This window comes from Ambystoma mexicanum, chromosome 12 (assembly GCF_040938575.1).
Source record: "Ambystoma mexicanum isolate Mex_15411 chromosome 12, UKY_AmexF1_1, whole genome shotgun sequence".
Lineage (NCBI taxonomy): Eukaryota > Metazoa > Chordata > Amphibia > Caudata > Ambystomatidae > Ambystoma > Ambystoma mexicanum.
This window is the reverse complement of record NC_090936.1, coordinates 765,962,257-765,985,338: the sequence shown is the minus strand read 5'-3', so window position 1 is coordinate 765,985,338 and position 23,082 is coordinate 765,962,257. Positions and strand designations below refer to the sequence as shown.

The following is a 23,082-nucleotide window of genomic DNA, read 5'->3' as shown; positions in this document are numbered from 1 at the left end:
TTTGATGAGTCAGACTGTTGTAAGTAATTAATGACATCAGAATAAGCAACATAATGTGCCTTTTTAAAATCTTGCAGGCATCCATTTTGTATTATGTCTATATGCATGTTTGAGTCAGTGCCCTGGTGGCAATAATCAAACACCAGCCCCCTTCTGCATGCTTACAGGCCCTCTTTAGGTAGAGGTGGTGCAGGCTTACTGTTGTCACTGCAGTGAATTCTAAAGACCAACTGTAGTGTTATATGTTTCAGAAGAGTGGAGTGTCTTTAGAATTGAATTTTAAAAATATTCCACCAGTTTTATGAAAGTTATAAGAGCGTTGTCACTTGACTCTTGTGGTAGTAGTTTAATGTTCCCCTCAGAGCCACCATCCCCCTTCCTCCAACCTGCCCCTTTCTTTCACTTGTCATGTCTACCCCCCCACCAACATTTTCAGCAAAGTTTCTCCACTGCGTCTAGAAGATGCTGGTAATTTGATTAACCATACTTTTAACGTTTGATCCCACCATGCATTTTCCAGGATAATGTATTTATTGATTTTGAGACATTGCCAGCCATCAGCTGCAAAAGCAACTGTTTATATTTGCTTGACTGGCCCATTGTTCTGTGGGTAGATGTGCTTCTATGTGACCCATGCTAACACAATTGTAAATGGGGGTCTTACATGTCAACTACTCAGAAGGTGGAGGAGTGCTTGAAATCTGAAGAAGGTGTTGCAAGGAGATGTCAGGAGAAGTGGAAACACAAGCTGGATTGAGAAAAATAAGAATGTCTACTGAAGGCAAAGCAGATCATGAGATCAGGAGACAACCTCCCAGTGGGGTTAGACTTGAAGGGACTCACTGGCAAAAATCCAAAATCATATCAAGTGGTATTGATGCAGATGTTATATCTCCTGCAGATTAGGTGGAGAAGGTGGACTGAATCATCAACTAGGATGGAGCCTCAGTCTGTCGGATGAAGAGACAATGATTAAATAAAGGAGAACATAAGATAATTACCCTGTGCAGTACAGCTCCTAAAACAGTTGAGGGGTTCTGCAAAAGTTCAAAATATGCCCCGCCTGTCTCCCATTCAGCTACCTCTCAGAGGGTGATGTAGAGTACAGACATCTGGATGCTGAGAGCATAACAGAACATCGTCTTTGCGATATGAGCACCTCATGTAACAGAGAACAAGGTTGCATTCCATATCACCACGAAGTAACAGTGGTTACTCCAGATAGGAAAGTGAGTGTACCACACAATAGCTGTACTGCATGCCAGGAGGTACATACATAACTGTATTCTGTTAAGTAACCCATATGGTAAAACTGTGCCCCAGAACAGGAGTTTACCCTGAAAGTATTTCTCAAGAAAAAAGTGACCAAAGTCTCCTCGGAGGCTGCAATTGAAGAGAAGAATGTCTACAGAAGGAATGTTAATTACATGTGCAGGAACATCAGCCCTTCTGAACTGTTGACATTGAAAGAAGAGTCAAACACCAACAATATAAGATTAATTTGACATATTTGTCATTGTCTGAATTTGAAATGTTAGGATGAGGCACATACTATTAGGAATTGAGGGAAACATTAGAAAGGTTTAAACGAGAGCATAGTAAAACTTAGATTATTAAATCCAAACAGACTATAAAAGATTGATTACTATAACTTGTATATATTTAAAAAAATAAAATGGTAAATGCCTGCATAAGGTTCTGTTTTATAGGTATTGAAAGCATATACAGCATTCTCTGGAATTATTTGACCCATCCGAACAAAGAGAGAGAGAGAGAGTTCAACTACCATGCATTGTACGTTTATCTCAAGGGACACATAATTTGTTAGGCTGGAATACTGAGAAACGAAAAATATGGTGGTCCCTCTTTTGGTTGAAGTGCAGTAATTCAGTAAGATGAATTCCCGTCCCTGATTCTGTATGAGAGTGGAGGTCAGTGTCACAGAATCCTGCCATCCATCTCTTGGGCAAACAAAAAATTGACAAACCTGGAAGAGGATCAACCTTTACCCTTTCTATGCTGCACTTTTACCGTTATGTACAACCTTAGCCCCAGGCGATCTATCCGATTAAACAAGTGGCTTTACCAAATGTGTGCCTGTTCTGTTGCCATTGGTCAATAAAATAATATGTACGGTGTAAATATTTGTGAGGATGTATGTGGCACCGCTACCCTAGTAGACATAGACTGTGGACAGTACCTGGAAATTACTACAGCATTACGTGATATTGAGAGAGAAGAGCTAAGTTAAGTAACATCGACTTTAGAAATTGCATGCGTAGTACATTTGATTGGGAAAAGAAATGGAGAGAGAAACGGTTTTTATTTCAAATTCAAACTCTGGGGATTGACATTATGCAAATATTGTGAACATGCTTCAAACACCTGTAGGTGCTTTGAAACAGAAGAAAGCACTTATATTTAGTGGTCCACTTTGACCATGGACACACAATCTCTAATGTAATTGAAGTTATGTTGGAATTGTCAAAAGGGAATTAGGAGTCTAACCCACATGTTCTGGCAGTGCCTGAGTGTGTATATGTCTGGGACATTATTTTGGGGGGTGCCAGGGATAACATCTACTCCCCCTGGTTCCCCCTCTGCTACCCCTAGACCTGTCCTTGCAACCCCTAGGCCAATGGACAAAGAGGCAGTCCCAAGAGCGGATATTTGTGTTGCACCTGAAAAAGGGGGTTGAAATGCACCTAAATGTGCTACAGTTTTTTTTTATTTTTTAACCTGGAATCTAGATCTCATTAGCTGGGGAAATAACAGGGATTCAGGAAAAACCATGAAGCCACCATCACTGCAGGTTGGCAGTCCATTAGTGAAGCATGCCTGAATGGTTAGGTTCAAAGGGCGGCTGTCTGTGCAGCTAATACCCAGTACTGTAGCAGCAGGAAGGGTATGGGGGCTAGGTGTAGCTAGCTGGGAATGGGTAACAGCAGCCTGCAGTACTCAGTGACAGCCCAGCATGAACACACATCTCATCAGTGTTTCTCATTGTCTGCTTTGTACATCCATTGAGCCACTAGGCCTGTGATGAGAGGGGTGTGCCTCAGTGGCCTCTGCCACCAATCCTGCTTGGGCACTGTGTGACCTGACCCAGATCTGCCAGACCTGCATCACATGCATACTGTAGATAGTTGCAAGGTGAGATCATTCATTTACATGAAGTTGCACTCCACCTTTGAATTAAACCATCTGTTGCTTCCTCAATCAAAAACAATATATATTTGGAAGGATAGCTCAGGGGCCACACATTTGCTCTGAAACAAGAGGATGCAGTTCAACATGGTTTCAGTTCCTGTTCAAGTGCTTAGAAGCTGGAGAAGGCTGGCATTAAGCAAGATATTATGTACCAAAGAAAATAATAAAATGGGCCTTTTCTAATGGTGATGTCATGGAGCTGCTGCCTCTGTCTACATTTTTAAATAAAAACCTGCAATTATTTTGACCTGCACCATATCCTTACCCTATATCTCCCATCTACAAAGAAAACGGTGGGTTACTTACCAAATAAGCAAAACAGAAAGGTAATGGCTGGAAGGTTTCAAATAATTCATAACCACTGGCACAGCTCTGGCCAATCCTCCAGCCCATCGGTTTTCTGGTTGGATTTACGTTGGTCAGTTGCTGTTTCCAGTCTGTGTCCAGATACTTGGCAGGCACAGGATGTCTGCGCTTTGGGGTAAGTCCTCTGCGAAATGCTCTGTTTGTTTACAGTTTAACTCGAATGATGTAAAATACTCCAGGTTTTTGTGTTGGATGTCTGCTTACATTCAAAGTAAGTTGGTAATATGGGCCTATACTCACTTATATTAACGCTACACATGCTGATCCATTCTTGCATGAAATGTACATCATATTACAGTGATATCATAACCATATATTTTTAGTGTAGTGAGGTACAATGCTGTGTGATGCCACTTCCTGTTTTGTCAAGGGGCGAAAGGTTGTGTGCCATCACTTCCCGTGATGTCACTTGGGGGTGTGGTCCAGTGACATGACTTCCTGTGATGTCATCAGAGGTCACAATTCATGTGATGTCACCTCTGCTACCCCTTGCATTTTGATGAAATGACGTCCCTGGTACATGTAGAATAATGAGGTAGACAATTGTTTCCATATGGAATTAGGTGCACAGTTATGTTTGTCATCATGAATATTATATTTGCATATACCAAATTCCGTATTAGTTTGCTATAAAGCCAACTGCAATAGGTTTTAAAGGTATTCACTTGTGCAAACATAATACTGTCAGGACCTTGGAAGTCAGATAGAATGCTTACATCATATGACAGCTAGAGCCTCTGGTTAATTTGTCCAGGCATTGCAAAGCTTCATACAGAATTGAGTAACCTGGCTGAAGATTGAATCCACCTGGTCTGGCTTTGTCACATTTTTGATTTTGTAAGTTCATGGATTGTGCAAATATATGACTTACATTGATCTTTTCAATGTACATCTCTCCCTAACTTTTTGGTCACACACTATGTTATATTATGCATTTTGATTGGGCTTGATACTGCGCACCACTGCCATTTGCATGGTTTCAAAGCGCTGCTGTGGATTTGAAAGGCAAAGGGGGGTAGATAAGGAAGAAGAGAGAAAATGCATGTGGTTGTGCTTTTGCTGTTGGTGGGTTAGAACCAGAGCTAATGGTGCCTGTACAGTTGTGCTTTACAGGTCACTTTCTTGTGTGCACTAGAGGAGGATTGTTTCTAGGTGGGAAAACTCAAGTGATTGATTTGTCAGCTGCCAGGGTATTTAGGTCACTTGTTGTGGTTTGAGAGCTGATTTGAGAGGTATAGTAGTTTGGAGTGTTTAGGGCAAGGATGAGGGTTTTCTCTAGTCATTTGTGTTGTATGGTTGGCTAGAATGTGATTATAAGGGTGGTTGGGCATGAGAATGTTTATGGTGAACTTAGGGACAGCTAGGTATGAAACACAATAGGGCACAATATATAGCAATGCAAGTATTTTCTTTTTTTAAGGGATGCATACGTTAACACAATAGCATAAAATCTTCAAATAATGCAAAAACTCTTTCTAGGAGATACCTAGGTATGAGAGAGTATGTAAGAGCAACGCAATGCATTTTATCATTGATACTTGGAAGTGAGCAGCAAAGAGCACAATATACATTAATACACTTTCAAAGGGATATCTAATTATGAAAACACAAAATGCAATATGTATTAATTTAATCTTAGGAATGCTTAGCGTTGACAAACAACCAAGACAGATTATAAAAAAAAGTCATAAGCTTTCAAGGGGTACCTAAATGTGATACAAAATGTGTACACACTATTGAAATCATGCAATCCCCTTTAATATAAATACTTAGATGGGGATGATAATAATACAGGAGATAATTGCACAAATACAGCATGCTTTGTCAGGATACGTAAATGGGTGGTAACAATATAGAACCTGAAATACAGTGCCTATGTTATGTTATGTTATGGCATGTTACTTGGCATTTATGTAGCGCCTTATGTATCATTGGCATGACCTCAAAGTGCTGGTAGGTTGAACGCCCTTGGGGACCGCAGTACAAGTCAGTAGAGAGAGAGAGAATGTTGTATAGTGCGTGGGTGCACCAGATATGTGTGCAGCTGGTGTGGTTGTTGCATGATAGCTGCTTCTTAGCGGTAGGTGTGGTCCTGAGGAAATCAGTTGAATGTGTTCAGTGTGAAGGGTGGACACCTAGACTGAGTTCTGGTTGCGTTAGACCTGAGGAGACGCCTAATGCTAGCGGTATGTGCTCAGCTCGCTGTGTTTTATTAGGATGATGGGTAGTTCATGGGGTCATGTTCGTATGAGAACAGCTATACCGAATGTGTCATAGTATAGATAGGAGAAATATAAGGCACAATATAGAAACAAGTTACAAACGGTTCACAGCTAGTGACTGGGTAGGCAGCAGCACAAAGCAGGGCTAAACGGTAATTGTGCCGAAGTGAAGACCAGGAGATATTTTACTGCTGGGGGAGCTGGCAGACAACAGGAAAACAAGCGGCACCCTTACCCTATGCCCTTCACCGGCTACACAGGCATGATTTCCCTAGACTAACTGAAGAAAGAGCACTGAGAAAAAGTTGAGGTGATTTGCTGGGCCTATAAACCTAAATAGAAACATTGATTAATGAATAGTTAACTTCATGTTACACTTGTGTAACTTCATGAAACACTTGTGTACAGGCGCGTTATGAATGACATATCATATCATATCATGTTAGTCTACTCAAGGTCTTGTTCAGCCCTAGAAAATCTAGATGTTCACTGGTCAAATGAATGGCGATAACTACCCACTTTGGAGCCGATGTTAACTGCAGATGCTTAAATTGCTAATTTAAGATATAGTGACACACAGGGAGGAGGAACACATGAGTGTTTTTTGGATGTGCAAGAGTGGGATCACATGGAGCAATAAGCATGGCAAGAGGCCGGGGCACTTTCACGGCTTCTACAGTTCAGATCTAGACTGCTCATGGCATGTCTGAAAATCAAACCTGAGGGTGGAATGCCTGCAATGCACTACATTAAGTATGAGGAAATAATCTCCTCAACAGTTTAACCCAAGGTTGCAATTAAGAATAACCAGGAATAACTAAACACAAGATGACTGTTTTGAAAAGCATGCGTGCACCGTCAAAATAGGTTGTGTGCACATGCAGATTGGCATTAAAAATAAATAAATAAAGAGCGGTGGAAATTGCTGACGACGTTATCATATTGTTGTTGTCACTTTAGTGTACACACATTACACCAATAGCCTGCACCCACAACCGTACTGCACATGCACATAGCCTTCAAAGCTTTTTGCATGTATCTATGACCATATGGCCAAGGCAAGTATTGTCACATTTTCATTTTGTAATCGTAATTGAAGTGGTTTTGTAATAGGAATGCACCACAGTTGTGTAAATCCTTGATTTTCTGTAGCAACACATTTTTCATGTTAAGAGGAAGGAGCCTTATTGCCATTAGCAGACTCTCACCCTAATGGATATTCTATAGGTCACTCTCTGCCTGCAGTTGAACTCCTCCTGTCCACCTTTGCCAGAATGTGATGCGTAGGACACAAAGGTTTCTGTAAAACGTACATCACGAGTTGTTATCCAGAACAGTCTTTTAAATTATGAGAAACGAATGCACAAAAGGACAACAGGAAGTATTGCTTAATTGCTTCATAAGATAGAATAGGATGGATGTCAACTAACCAGAAGAATGAGGGCATTTTCTTCCCATGTGTAGGAGTGGTACAGGTAGATTGGTACATTTGTTTAAAGCCAATACCTTATAAGCGGCCAGGTTAAAAACACACGTTTGAATTAAACATATCAATTGCTCTTACCGCCGAATGCATAGCCCTCAGGAAATAAAACGGCATTTTAAACAGGATGTATTTGAGAGAAATGGCCACTGCTAAAACTTAAGAGAAATACGTCTAAATTCACAGTTTCGGGATTCATGATAACCAACTTGTGGGGATGATAATTAAGTTTCAATTAAACACCCCCCCCCCCACTGAATTTGTTCTCTAAGGCTCACTTCATAAAATCACAAGTTATACATTCAACATAATTGTTTTGGAAACAGTACTGCATGGCACTTTCTCAAGTGTGGGTGCAAGGTCATTTCCCCTTGTCAATATCAGTTCAAACCTATTTAGTAATTAACTTTTGTCAACAGTAATTTCTCTAGTTTGGTTATATACAATACATATTTTATGGTGTATGTTTACAGGATATTACCCTGATTAAGTCTTGGCCATACATTTGTTAGGACTTTAGGTCGAAATGTATGCTTGCTTCTTTATTGTGGTGTTATGTGAACTTTTTCTTACATTAGCTTCCATTTTTGAGGATTTGCTCAATTATGTTTTATTGTCACTTAGTTGTTAGATTCTGTATCATCTAAATACTTTCATTTTTTTCCTAAATTAAATTGAGTATATATTAATTAATACGTTCAAAATAATGAGTATGTTTAAGAAATTGATATTTTTTTCTATCTGTCTATTAAAATGTATAATTCTGTTTATTACATCGTTCCTATTTTCTGTATGTATCCATGTTTTAAATTCCATAAAGTATACATCATGTCATTGTTGAATGTGAGAACATTTTGTTAATATATATCACAACATAATGTGGCGTTATGGCAACACCGGGGTTAATGGCCCACGGCCCCAGTTAACAGTCCGAGCCATTAGCAAAACATAAGGCATTAGCGCCCCAGGTTAGCAAAGTGGCAACCTGGGGTACTAAAAAAAAGGAAGTGCGTCAATTCTTGACCGGCATGGCAGCCATGGAAAGGGAAGACAGGGAGCCCCTCTTCCCTTTCCATGGCAGCAGCGGGAAGCTGAGAGGAAAGTGCGGCTGTGGCGGCGAGGCCCACAGCAGCCGAAATAAAGTAAGTGGGGGGGAGGGGGAGAAGAAAAAAAAGGGGGACAGAGGGTGGGGGGAAGATGGCGGCGGGGGAGCCGGCCGCGAGGCTGTTTGGAATGCGGGCTTACACTGGCAGTTCAAGCCTGCGTTCCTAGCCACCTGATTGGCTGGCTCCCCACCCAAGGTGCTAATTGGATTTATTACTATTTAGATTTAGCTTGTCACAAAACGACTACTGCCCTACAGGAGTACAAAAATTGGTTAAAACACCTACTTAACCCCTACACTTCTACGAGTCAGTCAGTCAAGTAATAACCCTCCTTTGCCTTTTGTGGTAACGTGGATCACATTCACACCCCTTTAAGAGGGTGTGTGAATGAGATCCCGATGCAAACCAAACAGCAAAGTAGAACAGTCCAAAATAAAGGAAAGTCCAATCAAGGTTCAATAACAAATAAATATGTTTTAATTAAACACACCAATATGAAATACCTGTACTATGAAAAACACTAACAATCCCCTCAACCCCGTGGAAGGAACACTGACTATATGGCATGTAGATGATGCAATAACTCTGGCTAATGCAGCAGCAGGGGCAATACATTACACTCAATATCACCAAAAAGGAAATATCTTGTTAAAAAAAGTGCCAGGGGAGACTTAGCAGTAAGTAGTTTCTCAAAAGTGGACCAAAGAGGTTGGGGCCTCTCAACAGTGCCTTTCTTTCTTGTTAGCAGTTTGATAGCATCGAACCACGGATCGGGATGCTGTCATTGTGGGAGAACAAGGGTGGAGGTAGCGAATGGTGCTAGTCCAAGCAGCAAGCTGGCATCATGTTGGTTCAAAGCAGTAGCCCCATGAAGTTTGAAGGCAGTGATCAAGCGATGAAGTTCAGATGGCTCACCAGGGTCAGTATAAAGGTCGAGATAGTTCGAGATATTGTTAACTGCTGAGTCAAGTTAACGAGTGACCGGATCCTTCCAGTGGTTGAAATCAAGGTCCATGCGGTTCAAAGCCATGACGTTGATGGTCCGAAGAGATGTTTGAAATGGAGGCAATTCGAAGTCGCCGGCAGAGGGAAGCTGTTTTTTCGAACCGATCATTTGATGTGCTCTGCTTAGTATGATGTGGCCTCTAGCCAGTTACATTAATATTGTCCCAGCAGCTGGAAGGTTCAAAGAATTTCCAAAAGCTGCACTATCTATCCTCTTGGTTCGAAGGCCTTTCAGCGCGGTCGACTGTGGTTTAATGATGTGTTGATACTATAGAGCGCTGTAATCCAGAGCATGCTTCCATGTATGAAACACATAGATTAGAGTAGAAGAAAAGCCATGCAAAACTTCAAAGGCCCAACTTGAGATGAGAAGAGAGAGAAGCCTATTAACAGTACAGAACCTCAGTCAATGACAAATATATTTTCACCACGTGGCCACCTTCAGTGCAAGGTGGAAATAATGCATCCAGTTGCTGGGCTCTGAAGTTCTTTACTCTGAAATAGTTCTTGGAGGAGTGCCTAAAGGTTTGCATTTTAATGTCAGCCATGTTGCACAAGTTACGATTTCTGGATAAATAGGGAGAGATGAAGAACTTTGCTTGTAATTTCTCCTGCTATCACTTGTATGATCTTCTCTTTTGTGTCTAAATTGAACGACCCTAGCCCTGGGCCTCGAGTTGAGTGTCAGTGAGGTGGTTTGTGTCCCAAACCATGTAATAATATGGATGTCAATACATCATGACCACCACTGGCCGGAGCAAGAGTGTGAGCAACATGGTGAAAGCAGCTCCTCAGATCTTTTGCAAATTCGATTTCCTTCACACCTTTATATTGCATTATAATTGATACATTTAAACCATGGTTTAATTCTACAATGAAATATGTATAGGATATGTTTAATTTGTGTTGCAATGCACATTGAACATTTTTGAGAAATAATTGAAACTAAACATTGTTACAACCTAATTACATGTGTGATAAGGTGCTGAAAAGAGAACACACACATTAATTATTGTTACGTTGCTTGCTCTTCTTGGTATCCCTCATGTACCCTAATTCAGTAGCAGGCAGTTAATTGATTCCTGTTACTGATAGAGACCACAGGAAACATCTCCTTCTGGAGCAAATGCACTGGAGCCAGAACTGAGAATATTCTGGAAGCCTTTTAAAAGCATGGCAATACTTTCACACGCTCAGATCAGTCATAGTCCTGCCACAGCTATGTATGATAATCAGAATACATCAAACCGATGTGATATGCTCCAGTAGGCAGAAAAGGGATACCTCCCTCGTACTCCGCAGAAGTACTAAAACTGGGCATTTAAAGGAACGAGAATTATTACATCTTTGGAGCAACACTTTGGTCCCAGGCTGTGTTAATTTACAATGTCTGTACATGCACATTTCACATGACCATGCAGGCCAAGACAAAACTCTTCCGAAATAAGCACACATAAAGACTAGCACTGGCAAAGCAAATAGGTTTGACTTTCGCAGTTGTTCATTGTATTTTACATTAAAAGTCAAAAATATATTTCCAAAGTCCTTATGAAGATTCGACAGAGCTCAAAGAAAAAGTACGCTGAAGAACACGTCACCAGATGACTATTCTCACATTACTTGGTAGCCTCTTCTGACTTAAGAAATATTTCAAATATTTTAAATTGGAAGCTAGGCAGAAAGCCTACAGTTTCATTGCTTGCTGCGGAGGTTCACAAAATGCTTTTTATATATGTGCCATCTGGCATAGCATCACCAAACCCACCATCACACCCCAATTACCCAGGTTCATAAGCTATGTCCAACAGAATGATTTAATGATTTAACCCTTAAATCCATTTACTACATGTTGAGACACTAGTACAGTGTGATTCCATACGAACCACAGACATCCATGAACCAGGACGACGTGTAAAGGGCCTCAACATTCATGTAAACATGCTAGTTGTAACTTATGGAATGAAGAATCAAACCCATGAAGGCCACGTGCCTATTTCTGACTCCCAAATATTTGAGGAACATTCATGCCGTACAATTTGGAGCAGGTAAACTTGAAGCAGCTGCTCTACTCCTGCCTGCACGATTCAGTCTTAATAACAGAGCATAAGTTCAATGAATAGTCCACCCTCTTCAAACAGTTGAGGCTCCCAGTTGTGAAATACAGAAGTAGAATACTCAGAAAAACACTGTATGCAGGCCTTGATGATGGTTGTTATTGTATAACAGGGACACATTCCGATAATTATATCCCACTGCACCCTTTCAGTGTACATCTGTATTAACCAAAGAGGATGAATGGTTATCAAGGCACAGACCAGCAATGAGCCTCTTAATGACAAAACTCCAGATAGCTTTATTATATATTTGTGCAGTTACTTTAGGGTGCCAGTTGTCTTAAACTCTACGCAGGAGAGTCCACACACTGCCCATCCTAATGCACTCCATTTCAGGTCCCTAACTGACAAATTCAGAACACTCACTCTCTCATCACTCATCAACATTCTTCTGAGCTGTGAGTCACTCACTTGCATCAGCATTTGACAAACATTGATAAATGGCCAGAAGTACAGGGCCACATTAAGCCAGACAAACCACCATTCCCCTCACAAACTTTTCCTCCAACTTTCAATTTCTTATTGGCTTTCTGTTTTGCATTTCCACTCCAACCGGCACAAGCACTAGCAGTAAGAGAAAAACAAAGGGAGAGAAAGAGTGAGGAAGCTAGATATATAGAGACCAAGAAATAGACAGAAAGGGACATATGGATAAGCAAAGGATATATGAAGTGGTGCAGAGGGGGATTAGAGAAAGACTGTACATGAAAGAATGACTCGGCTGAAGGAGAGCGGCTAGGACAAAGGTAAATGACTAGACCGAAGGAGACCTTGTAGAAGAACTAGAAAAAAGGAGGAAGATTAGGAAAAAGCAGTATGACTAGGTTGAAGAAGAACAAAAACATAGGACTAAAGAGCAGTAATAAAAAAGCTGCAGAGGAATAGAATGAAGTGATGAGAAGGAGTAAAAAAAGGGTCTGAAGAGGTATACGACAAAGGGCTGAGGAGGAGTAGGAAGAAGGGCTAAATAAGATTACAAATGGCATAAAAGGAGAATGAACATCTGTTAACTAGGGACAAAAGGCTAGAGGCTAGGGATCAAATATGAAGGGCAAGGGAAAAAGGGCTAGACAATGGGTAGAAATGGATGGGGACAGGAATAAAATTAAGGATGAAGGTCTAGGAACAAAGGGTCAAGGGCTAGAGACAGGCACCTAGGCGCTAAGGAAAAAACGATAGGGACTAGGAAAAAAGGCCTATGGGTTGAGAACTAGGGTAGAAGTACTAAGGTCAAAGGGTCTAACAAGTCTAACACTTTCAGCACTGACCCTAAATAAGAAAGAATAGGAATACCAAATAATGTTTCTTTCTGGAATTCTTAAACACCTCAACTCAGCCTTTCATCCTTCTGAGGTCGATAAATGAGTACCAACACAGGTTGGGTGATATTGGGTGTATATTGTTTCTATATAAAGCGATTTAAGCCTAAGTGCTTTAAAATAACACATCATTATCATGTGGTAATGGACGTCTGCTTGCATTCACAGTAATTTGAGACTATGGGCCTACAGACAGTGATCTTAACGATACATATGGTGATCCATTCCTGTATGAAATGTACATCACATTATAGTGATATTGTAACCATATTTTTCGTAGTGTACAATGCTATGTGATGCCACTTCCTGTTTTGTCAACAGGTGAAAGGTCGTGTTCCATCGCTTCCCGCAATATCACTTTGGGGTGGGGTCAAATGACATCACTTCCTGTGATGTCATCAGGGGGTCAAGGGTCATGTGATGTCACTTCTGCTACCCCTGGCATTTTAGTGAAATGACATCCCTGAAACATGCTGGCAGAAATAAGCATGGTGAGGGTCAAGAAACATACAGAATCTGTGATACAGCCAATGCATGCCATAAACACTTCCAGATGTCATGCAGAACATGTTCTTGTGAGTTTATTTGCCTAACTAGTGTAAAATTTCTGGCATGTGATGCGATTCAGAAGGAACTCAGACCTGGGAGAGAGATCACTCTGTTTGTATTGAGTTCTCTGTGTGTCTTCACTGGCACATGGAAAGTTACATGTACAATAAAGAGGGAAGGGGTGTTGACTGCCACATAGAAAGAAGTCAAGTGCGTAAAAGAGGCAAAGAAACATAATAAAGGGCAAGACCTAGAGTTCACAGATTAAAAGTATTAATGAGGGCAAGACAGAGTTACAGAGGCAAGGATAATGAGGCATACAAGCAAACTGAAGAGAGGGCAAGCTCGAGTGATAATAAGAGAGCGAAAGAAAGAGAGGGAGGGAGAGAGAGAGCAAGAGCGAGAGAGATAGACAGATGTTAGTGGCAAAGACGATTTCAGGAATCTGGTCACTGTTCTGTACTTACAGGGACCACTAAAAGAGTTTTGCAAATGTGATTAATTGCTAGCTTCATTAGCCGTTAATATGCCAGCAATGAAACGCATACTCAAATCTACCTACAGCACACCTTAATTCTTGCTCACGCATTTGCCTTTGTGCTCTGTCTGAAGCAGCCTAACTATGACAATACTGGACCCCATACAAAGCATAGCTGATGCACAACATTCATAATCAACAGCACCACTGTTATATCTGTAATGAGACCTGCAATCAATACCGCAACACACACTTTAAAATCGATCCCAGCATCACAGGAAATAAAAACATGTATTTCCATTCTTATTATGTGCTGTGTGCCATTAGTGCACAAATGCATCAATAGTGGAGAAGAACAAAGCAGGATAGAAGAGGATTTTAGAAACCATGATGAATATGAGGTCCTCCTAAATCTTATCAGATTGGGTTCCTGGCAGCGTGGCAGAGGTGTTGCTAGGAGGGATTGAGGGGGCTATTTTCCCGGGTCTTTTGGTTGTAGCCCAGGATAAAGGCTCAGGGTGTACAACCAAAACGCTAGCTAGCCCAGAGTACCAACAGTCCTGACATTAGGGTGCCCCAGATCTTTTCCAGACCTAGCAGCACCCCAGCAGTGTGGAATAGGGAAACCCCCAAAGTTTTGACATCAGGAGCACTTTCGTGTCTACAAATTGACATATGTAAAAGATTTCAACCTTGTTCATAAATCATTCAAGCAAGAAAAAAGGTAATCTGAGCAAATAATGCAGAGGTTTTACTCTGCAGTTTTTAACTAATTAAGATACATAGAGACTGATTTACAGAAGTGTTTTTTCAATGTTTTGTCTTATTGGAGTGTGCCTGGTACCATAACAATGCCAGGCTGATGACAAAATTTGATTATTTAAAAAAGGACTATATTAATAGGTGTAGGGCGTGGACTAGTAAAACAGATTTCTGGAGGCTCTCTAACCGATGCCCAATTCTTTGATCCTTATCCAGAGCTATTGAAGGAAGAAACCTACAAAATATATACTGCATGTTCCTATGATCCTGCAATGGAAGTTACGAACATATGGTGACCTTGGGAATGCAAAACTGCACCTCAGATTATTTTAAAAGTGTTACCTGATTTTGTAAATGTGTGCTATACTGAAACTATGAAGTGATAATATGAGAGAACAACAATAATATAAAATATTTTAAATGTTCAAACTCATCAGCACAACACATTTGCGTTGTACTCAATTCTCCGCGATCAGTTTATTCTAGCACACAGTATCAGATGTGTGTTACATATGGAGGCAAATAAATGGAAAAACTATACATGTGAAATATGTCACGGTTTATTAGATGGCACACACCAACTAGGGAACTCCTTCCCCTCCAATGGATGTGGCGCACGATACAGCGCTTTTTATTTTTAATAAACTATGGATTCTTTTGAGTAGGCCTCCAACCCGTCTAGCACCCATCCTCCACAAACACCCTGTGTCACAATGGACTAGGAACCAGGCCGGTGTGTATCAATAAGATATTTATCAATGTATTATTTTCTGAAAAAAGGAACATACTCAAAATAGAGCAGCCACCAATTTTGTGGCAACACAAAATGAAATGATCTCTACAGAACAACCAGGTTAAGATGTCCTATTACAGTTCACTCAGGTCTTTAATGGCAAAAGAGAAAAATAACGATTTACCACAAAATGATAGCACCAACAGTTTAACACTCCCCCTGCAACACTCACCCCCAAACATCAATTAAACTTGATTCCTTTTAATGGAAGGCAGTGGCAAGAATAGAAGGAAATGTGTATTGCTTACACTTAGGAGCTAGGGAAAGTTTAGAGAATACTGATCAGCACAGCAGGGCAAAAACAGAAATTAAGTGGGAAAATCGGTTTTGGGAGGAAGCAAATGCCAAGGGAACATACAGTGGCAAATGGAAATTCGTTTACACTGGGACTGATAATGACAGGCAGCTGAGGGAAGGGGTTTATCTTACAATGGGAACATCGGTTTTCAATGACAAGGACAGGGGCACCTAACAGGTAGACTTCTAGGCAAAAGGGATTGTCACAATGGGAACAATGGTTTGGGTTTAATAGGACAGATGCAAATGGGAATTCATTGGTAATGCACAAAATATACAGACACATTTGGTTTTAGTTACAAGGAGACTAATCCTGTTGAAGCAACACTTTAATGAGAGATTTTTCAAAGGAGATTTGCTAACATATACAGACAAACAAGAGATTCTTCTATGGGGAGATGACTGTATTACACTGGTAATTTGGGGTTTTCACTGGTGTATTGTATTAAAAGCACTACCTCAAGCCGGTAAGATAGCTCAGTGGGTTGAGCGCTCCCTGCTGCAATCTGAGCGTGATCTGCTGGTCGCAGGTCCGAATCCTTGCAAGGCCAACTCAGCCTTTCATCCTTCTGAGGTCGATAAATGAATACCAATTTCGGTTGGGTAATATTGCATGTAAATATGTGCTCTGTAAAGCACTTTGGATAAAGGCGCTATATAAATAACACATCATTATCATTACAAAAATGAAGGGTTTGTGCAATTTAGGGCTGGGGTTATATGCTACTTACCAAGCAAGCCTTGGTTTAGGATTCAGGTGAAGCCCGCTGGATCTCAGGACACTCTGGACAGATAGGGCAAGGGTCTGGCCACTGCACTCTCAAAGATGGTATGGCTCAGCAGCCTTCTCTCTGTCCTCCTTTTCTGTCTCCCCGGTTTTGTTGTCCCTGTGTCCTAGCACAGTTACCCCTTATATAGCAGAAATGACATTACTAATTTTAGAATCTAGGGGGAGAAGAACCCTGTAATTATCCCTGCTGCTCGGATTGGACAGTTACCATCCCTCTCTCCTCACCCTGTCAGGACTGGTTCAGGGGAGGAGAGCACCATCTGTCTGTTTGCATCTATTACTATTCTTTGTTCTCATTACAACTTTTTGGCAAAAACAAAGTATGTATCATAACTACATAATTATACTAGCCACTGCCCCATGAAACATATATTCGGTTTTAGCTGGTCATAGGGAATTAAGTAAGCCGATCGCCAACTCTGCACAATGTAGCATGGCCCTGTGGCACATTTTTGTCTTTTTCATAAAATGTACAACAGGTATGAATCTGCAAATGATCAAGAATGTTCCTAATTTTAATGTCCACCCTTTCATCAAATCTCATAATTGTCACTTGTTCAGATAAGCCAGAAAACAAGTCTACCTGGCCATTTCAGTCCCCAGAATTCCAGATAAATGCAATTTATATCCCCAAAACTGCCTGGAAATCACATGAAAAATAGCATGACAATAAATTAATCCTCATTCTTGATTGCTGTGCAAAATGCCTAAAAATGAAATCAGTCTCTTAGTGTCAATTGGGAGTGTCTGTTCAACCTCTGGGAGGATCGCTTCATCCCCCACAGCCATCTGTCTTCCCCTTGAAATTGGCAGTTTGATCTTTGAAGTGGGTGCAGGAAAGGCTCACACCTTCTTGTCATGCTTCAGCCACAGTTTGCCTTTTTTGAGATCTCAGGGCTCCTGCCTTCATGTCTGCAGAACAGGGAATTATGACGCCCTCAGCAGAATCACATTTTATTTGTGGGATTGTTACACTATATGGGTGATATCCAGCATGAAGTGGGGCTTTTGTCATTATGAAGTTCCAGCCTCAGCACGATCCGGTTTTACCTGCAGGAAGTGTCTCTTCAAAGGTGACTGGAGTTTTTGTGTCGAAACATAATATACATTTGCCTTGGTCACCAGTCACATGATATTTCCCTGACACTTTCTGTGTGAGCAGTTCTATCTTTATCCACTGTGGCTTTTTTCCACACATGTGCGGGACATTTTTGCTTTTAATGTTTAAAATCCTGTCTGGCAGGTCACAGGATTCTATGATTTCTCCTTTTGTGTAAATTTACATTTGCTGTTTGTCCATAGATGATGATGGATAGGCCCCCTTTCCCCATGGTCCTTTAATTTGACATGAACAAAGAGAAAAAGCCAGGCCGTTTTGGTTGCAGTGTTTAAAGGGCTGCTGTTCTTGTGAAAGGGAAAGCAAAAGCCGATTTTGGTTTTAGTGTTGAAATTCTTGCCCCTCATGTGAAATAAAAGTAAAGCAAGGCCGTTTTTGGTTGCAGTGTATAACTTCTTGTCATTCATGAGAAATAAAAGCAAATCAAGGCAGTTTTTGCTTGCAGTGTTTAATGCTTGCCACTCATGTGACAGGGAAAGCAAAGCAAGGCCATTTTTGGTAGAAGTGTTTCAATGCTGTTGTTCAGGTGAAAGCGGCTTCTGTTTGGGGCCTTTAAATGCACCCCACAAATACCATTTCCGAGGTTTAGAGTATGTCATCTTATACACTATGTGATAATAAATGGCCATCATATTGTTATCTATACATACATATGTATACCTTTTTTTGTGTACACAATATAATACATAATTGTTCCTTTTTATTTTTAGTTGAACATGGCTGTGAAACTGCTGCCGAGCATCATGGTGTTGTTCATTAGCTCTTTTTTCTGGACAAAGATTGACACACAGTTCTACGATGATACGGATGATGACACTTATTCTGTGATGTCCTATGAGTGTCCTATGGCATGCTTTTGCCCATACAGTTTCCCACGTGCTCTGTACTGTGACAATAAAGGACTGAAGGAAATCCCGATTATTCCATCAAGAATCTGGTACCTTTACTTGCAAAACAACCAGATTGAAGCCCTTTCTGAGAAGTCATTTGCTAATGCCACTGATTTAAAATGGATAAATCTAAACAAAAACCTTTTAACTAATGGAGGAATAGGAAAAAACCTTCTGAGGAATATGAATAAACTGCTGTATTTGTTTCTAGAAGACAATAAGCTGGAAGAAGTGCCGGCTCCTCTGCCAGGAAGTTTGGAGCAGTTGCGCCTGGCTCGGAATAAAATTGCGAAAATACCAGAAGGTGTCTTCAGCAATATGGAAAATCTCACTATGCTCGATCTGCAGCACAACAAGCTGGCAGACAGTGCCTTCCAAAGCAACACATTTCAGGGACTCAAGAACCTTATGCAGCTCAACGTGGCCAAGAACTCACTAAAGAAAATGCCGCCGAGTCTCCCAAGCAACACAATGCAGCTGTTTCTTGACAACAACTTAATTGACTCCATCCCAAAGGGCTACTTTAATGCAATCCCAAAAGTGGCTTTCATAAGGCTGAACTATAATAAACTGTCTGACTCTGGCATACCAGACAATGTGTTTAATTTGACATCCCTTCTAGACTTACAGCTGTCCTACAATGAACTCACAACAGTTCCACCAATCAATGTCCACCTTGAGCATCTTCATCTTGATCACAACAAAATAATAAGTAAGTAGACCTCAACATGTAAGATATCATATTAAAAATTGCCAGTTCAGTCAAATAGGCACTCTTGATTAATCAATTCTTGTCTTAAATTTCACTTTTGCAAGTTTATCTCATGAACCATAACACAAATGTAAATCAGTAACAAGGTTAATTTTAGGGGAGGGGCCATGTAGAACAAACAATATTCTGCTAACCGTATTTGGGTGTGCCTCGTTGCCTTTTGTATAACTTGCTTCTCCAACAGTGGCGGCTGCTTACATAGGGCGGGTGGGCGCTACCCCCCCCACCCAGGGCCACCTCGACGCAGAGGGTGATGCACACGAGTGTGGAGAGAGCAGTTCTGCAATCTGCATAATGTTTTAGCAGCGCTGCACTGTGCTGCTGGACGGCAAAAAGAAAATATAAATATGCCACTCTCTGCCGTCTTATCAAGTCTGTGTAGGCTGCACAGAAGGGCGTGTCCCATTTTACACTGCTTTTTTACTGTAAAATGCGTGGAGCTCATAGCTCCACACACTTTACGTAACCCCCATCGCATTGTAGAGGCTGACGGGGTGCTAATGGGGTGGCCCCGCCAGGATAAATCTGTGTGCAAATAGTGCACCTGAGGAGCTGACGTGACCTGCTGCTGTAATTTCGGCATATCAACAATTCATTAACTGCAATGTCATTGGCTGTTTGCCAGCCAATGACATTCAGTGTGGCTGGCTTGGCACAGACCTGTGATGCCGGAAATCCTGTTTGTTCCACCTTCTCACTTCGTCCGAATGTTGCTGCCCAGAACACTGTTCTCTCAAGAGGGTCCAGTTGAATGCACATGGCCTACCTCCGATTAGGGTAAGTTAATTACATGTGATTTGAGAGTTGCTTGCCTGCCCTTCATTCCCCAGGACAGTGCTCCCAGTCCAGGCCCGTCCTGGAGCACTGCCCTGGGGAATGCCGGGCGTAGTAGTGGTTCTCTGTGTCGACGGTCTGTCTAGGCCAGGTTAGGTACGTGCTGACCAGCACGACACGTGTGGTTGCCGTTGCACAGTTCTGTTTTTTTTACACTACCTGTGAAATGTTGTATATCACTGCACAAGGTGTCTTTTGCTGTCGGATTGATTGTAAAGCTGTTGCAAGTTTTGCATCCTTGATCCCCTAGTCCTATGGTACCTAGTGATGTTGCCTACTATTTGGCTTGGCATAATTAACATGTGAGAGGGACCATTTTGAGCAATTGTGCACTTCTCTAAATAGGCCCTTGAATACCATGAAGCACAGGGGAAGCCACGGCACGCCACAAATGCATACTATTGCTGGCTTAGTAAACCTGCAATCCAGTGAAACAAGTCGGTATTCAGCATTGCCATTTCCGTTAGTGGGGGGACCTTTTTTTTGGAATGCAAATTCGTTGTAACACCCATTTTCCACCTGCAATGTAGACATTTGTTCCATGAACGTGGGTGCCGGCCCTTTCTGGCCCCATAACAGACCCTTAACAAAACAAAAAGTGATATTCTGCAATCATCCCCATACAGGCAGGGTAGATTTCTGATTTGAAGTCTGGGCTGCTGCAGCCAATTCATGATTGCTTAACCCTAAACACTCTGCTCTCACCGGTGAGAGACCGGACAGGGCTCTTGCTGTAGTGCCCTGGGCATGAGTGCTGCCTTCTGTCTTCAACTTCCTAAATGTGTGGGCCTTAAGCCCTTCCTAGCCAGTTGATGTCAAGGCACTGGCCCAAGAGACATCAAGATGTGATTTCCGCGATCAAATAGCTCAGTGGGTTAAGTTCCTATTCATTGCGATACTTTTGGGTAATCGTAGAACAACGGTTATTGACAGCGCTTTGAAACGCTAGAACTATAGCAGCGTGCGCTTCATGGAGTAATTATGTAAATATTTTGCACGTTTTCTCACTGTATCAAGAAACGGATGAGGTGACAGCCCCTTGCAGAAAATGATTTCCCTCTGCGACATGAGTACATGTAAAGTAAATACGTGTATGCACTGTGACCAAATACTACACAGTGGTCTCACAATCAAAGTGCTGAGGCTTGTGCAGAAAGTGATGTACTGTGACCCTGCCTGGGAGTCCAGACCCTGGTCTGTAAAGGAGAAGGAACAGGTACACAGGAGCAGGAGCTTTTAAGGGAAGATTCTAGAGAGGCAGGCGGGGAGGTCCGGGGGTGTTTGTGACATAATTGGATGCAGGTCACTGGACTCAGCGCAGCTGGCTTATAAAGGAAGCACAGGGTGAAAGGAGAGCAGTTTGCTAGGACTCCATGGGTAGTGTTTGCAGGAGATGCACGCTAGTGTGGTAGGCTCAAGCGGTCCCTGGAAGCATGGAGGGTTGTTTGCAAAGGTCGAGTTTTACCATCAACACAGACACTGAAGAAGCTTACCCCTGGCACTGCCGAGCCTACCTGTCAGAGAGGACGCTTCGGAGGTTGACTGTGGGGAAGGTGACCGAGGGATAGAAGGATGGGGGGGCATTGTCCGTACAGGGTGCTAGGTCCAAGTGACAGTGGCTTGAGACTGCAAGGGGGGTTTAGGTTAGCCTGAAATGCATTCCCTTGGACACGCGCAATCTGCGGGTTCCCAATTGCCCAGTGTGGGAATGTTGGACATCTATTGGGAGGGGGTGGCCAGGCAATGAGTGCTTTAATGTGTTGAAACAGTAACTGTAGCAACGGGTACTCGAAAAGGACAAACGCTTGACAGTCTTAACATCCAAAAAGGAATGAGGGAGAGTGGAATAAAGGGGAAGGGGGAAGTGGGAAGAAGGAGGAAAGAATTAAGGACAGAAGTGAGGAAAGAAAGGACAAGAGGACATCAAGGAGAGAGGAGGTGACAACGTGTTTCTTTATGGTGTTTAACCCTCCCCATTTTAAATACCAGAGTCTTTTCCAGCCAATCCAATTAAGTTCCATACATACGTCTATTAAGGATGAAAGGCAGCGCAGCAGCAAGTGGAATTGGCACGGATAGGTCTGGAAGGGAGAGCATTGTCCAAATAAATTACACCATAACACTTGCACACGTAATAATAATGTACCACCATTAGTATGCAAAACCTAATGCTTTTTATGTCATTTCTGTGGGTTTGGACAGTAAATTTGCACATTTTGGAAGCCATTTTTCAAACGTTTTCTATCAGTGGGAGAAACCCCACGGACCTCCATTAGTGTGGGTTGGGCTCGCTCACTCCGTAATTCGCACCAAGCAATGTACGCCCCACCACCTTTCAAAGTCACCAGCCGCCACTGTTCTCCAAGAACTTTATGCAACTACATTGAAGAAACTGAAGCTCCTGACACCGGAGCGCAATGATTGTAGCAATGCAATTTACACTGACTATAAATTAAGCCCTAAATATAGGATTGTGGACATTATTTTCTGAACCTGTACCTCCTTGTCATAATTGTTCTCCTTAGGATGGTGAATTGGCCATCATGCTTTGCATCTGTTTTAGCAGAATTGTGAAGGTCAATTGTACCATATATGTGGGGGGAAACTCCCCACAACCCCCCACCCAATGCCAAACCCCCCAACACCCCTATATATATATATATATATATATATATTCAGTGAAAAACTTTGTTAAAGGGACGTTATGGTAAAATTGCGCTACTAAAAACCTATGAAATTCAGTGAAAAAACTTTGTCAAAGGAATGTTATGGTTCCAAGTAAAACCGAAAAACCCTTGAAATTCGCCAGTTATGGTAAGCTAAGCAACCATAACTCGCGCCACCACCGTGCACTGCTAAGACTAACACCCAGGACATCAAAGATGACATCACAAATGTCATTGATGACATCACTGATGACATCACATGTGTATGTACTTTTCATGAAATATGTGTACAAGGGATTCTTATTATAA

General features: G+C 41.7%; 1 protein-coding gene across 2 annotated transcripts in view; it reads left to right on the top strand.

Moving 5' to 3' along the window:
• KERA (keratocan) overlaps nt 1-23,082 on the top strand; it is a 282,789-nt gene that overhangs the window by 59,092 nt on the left and 200,615 nt on the right. For both annotated transcript variants that reach the window (XM_069629264.1, XM_069629265.1), the window contains exon 2: nt 18,322-19,213. In XM_069629264.1, coding sequence (XP_069485365.1) covers nt 18,328-19,213 — 886 coding nt within the window. In that variant the 5' untranslated portion in view covers nt 18,322-18,327. The remainder of the gene's footprint in view (nt 1-18,321; nt 19,214-23,082) is intronic.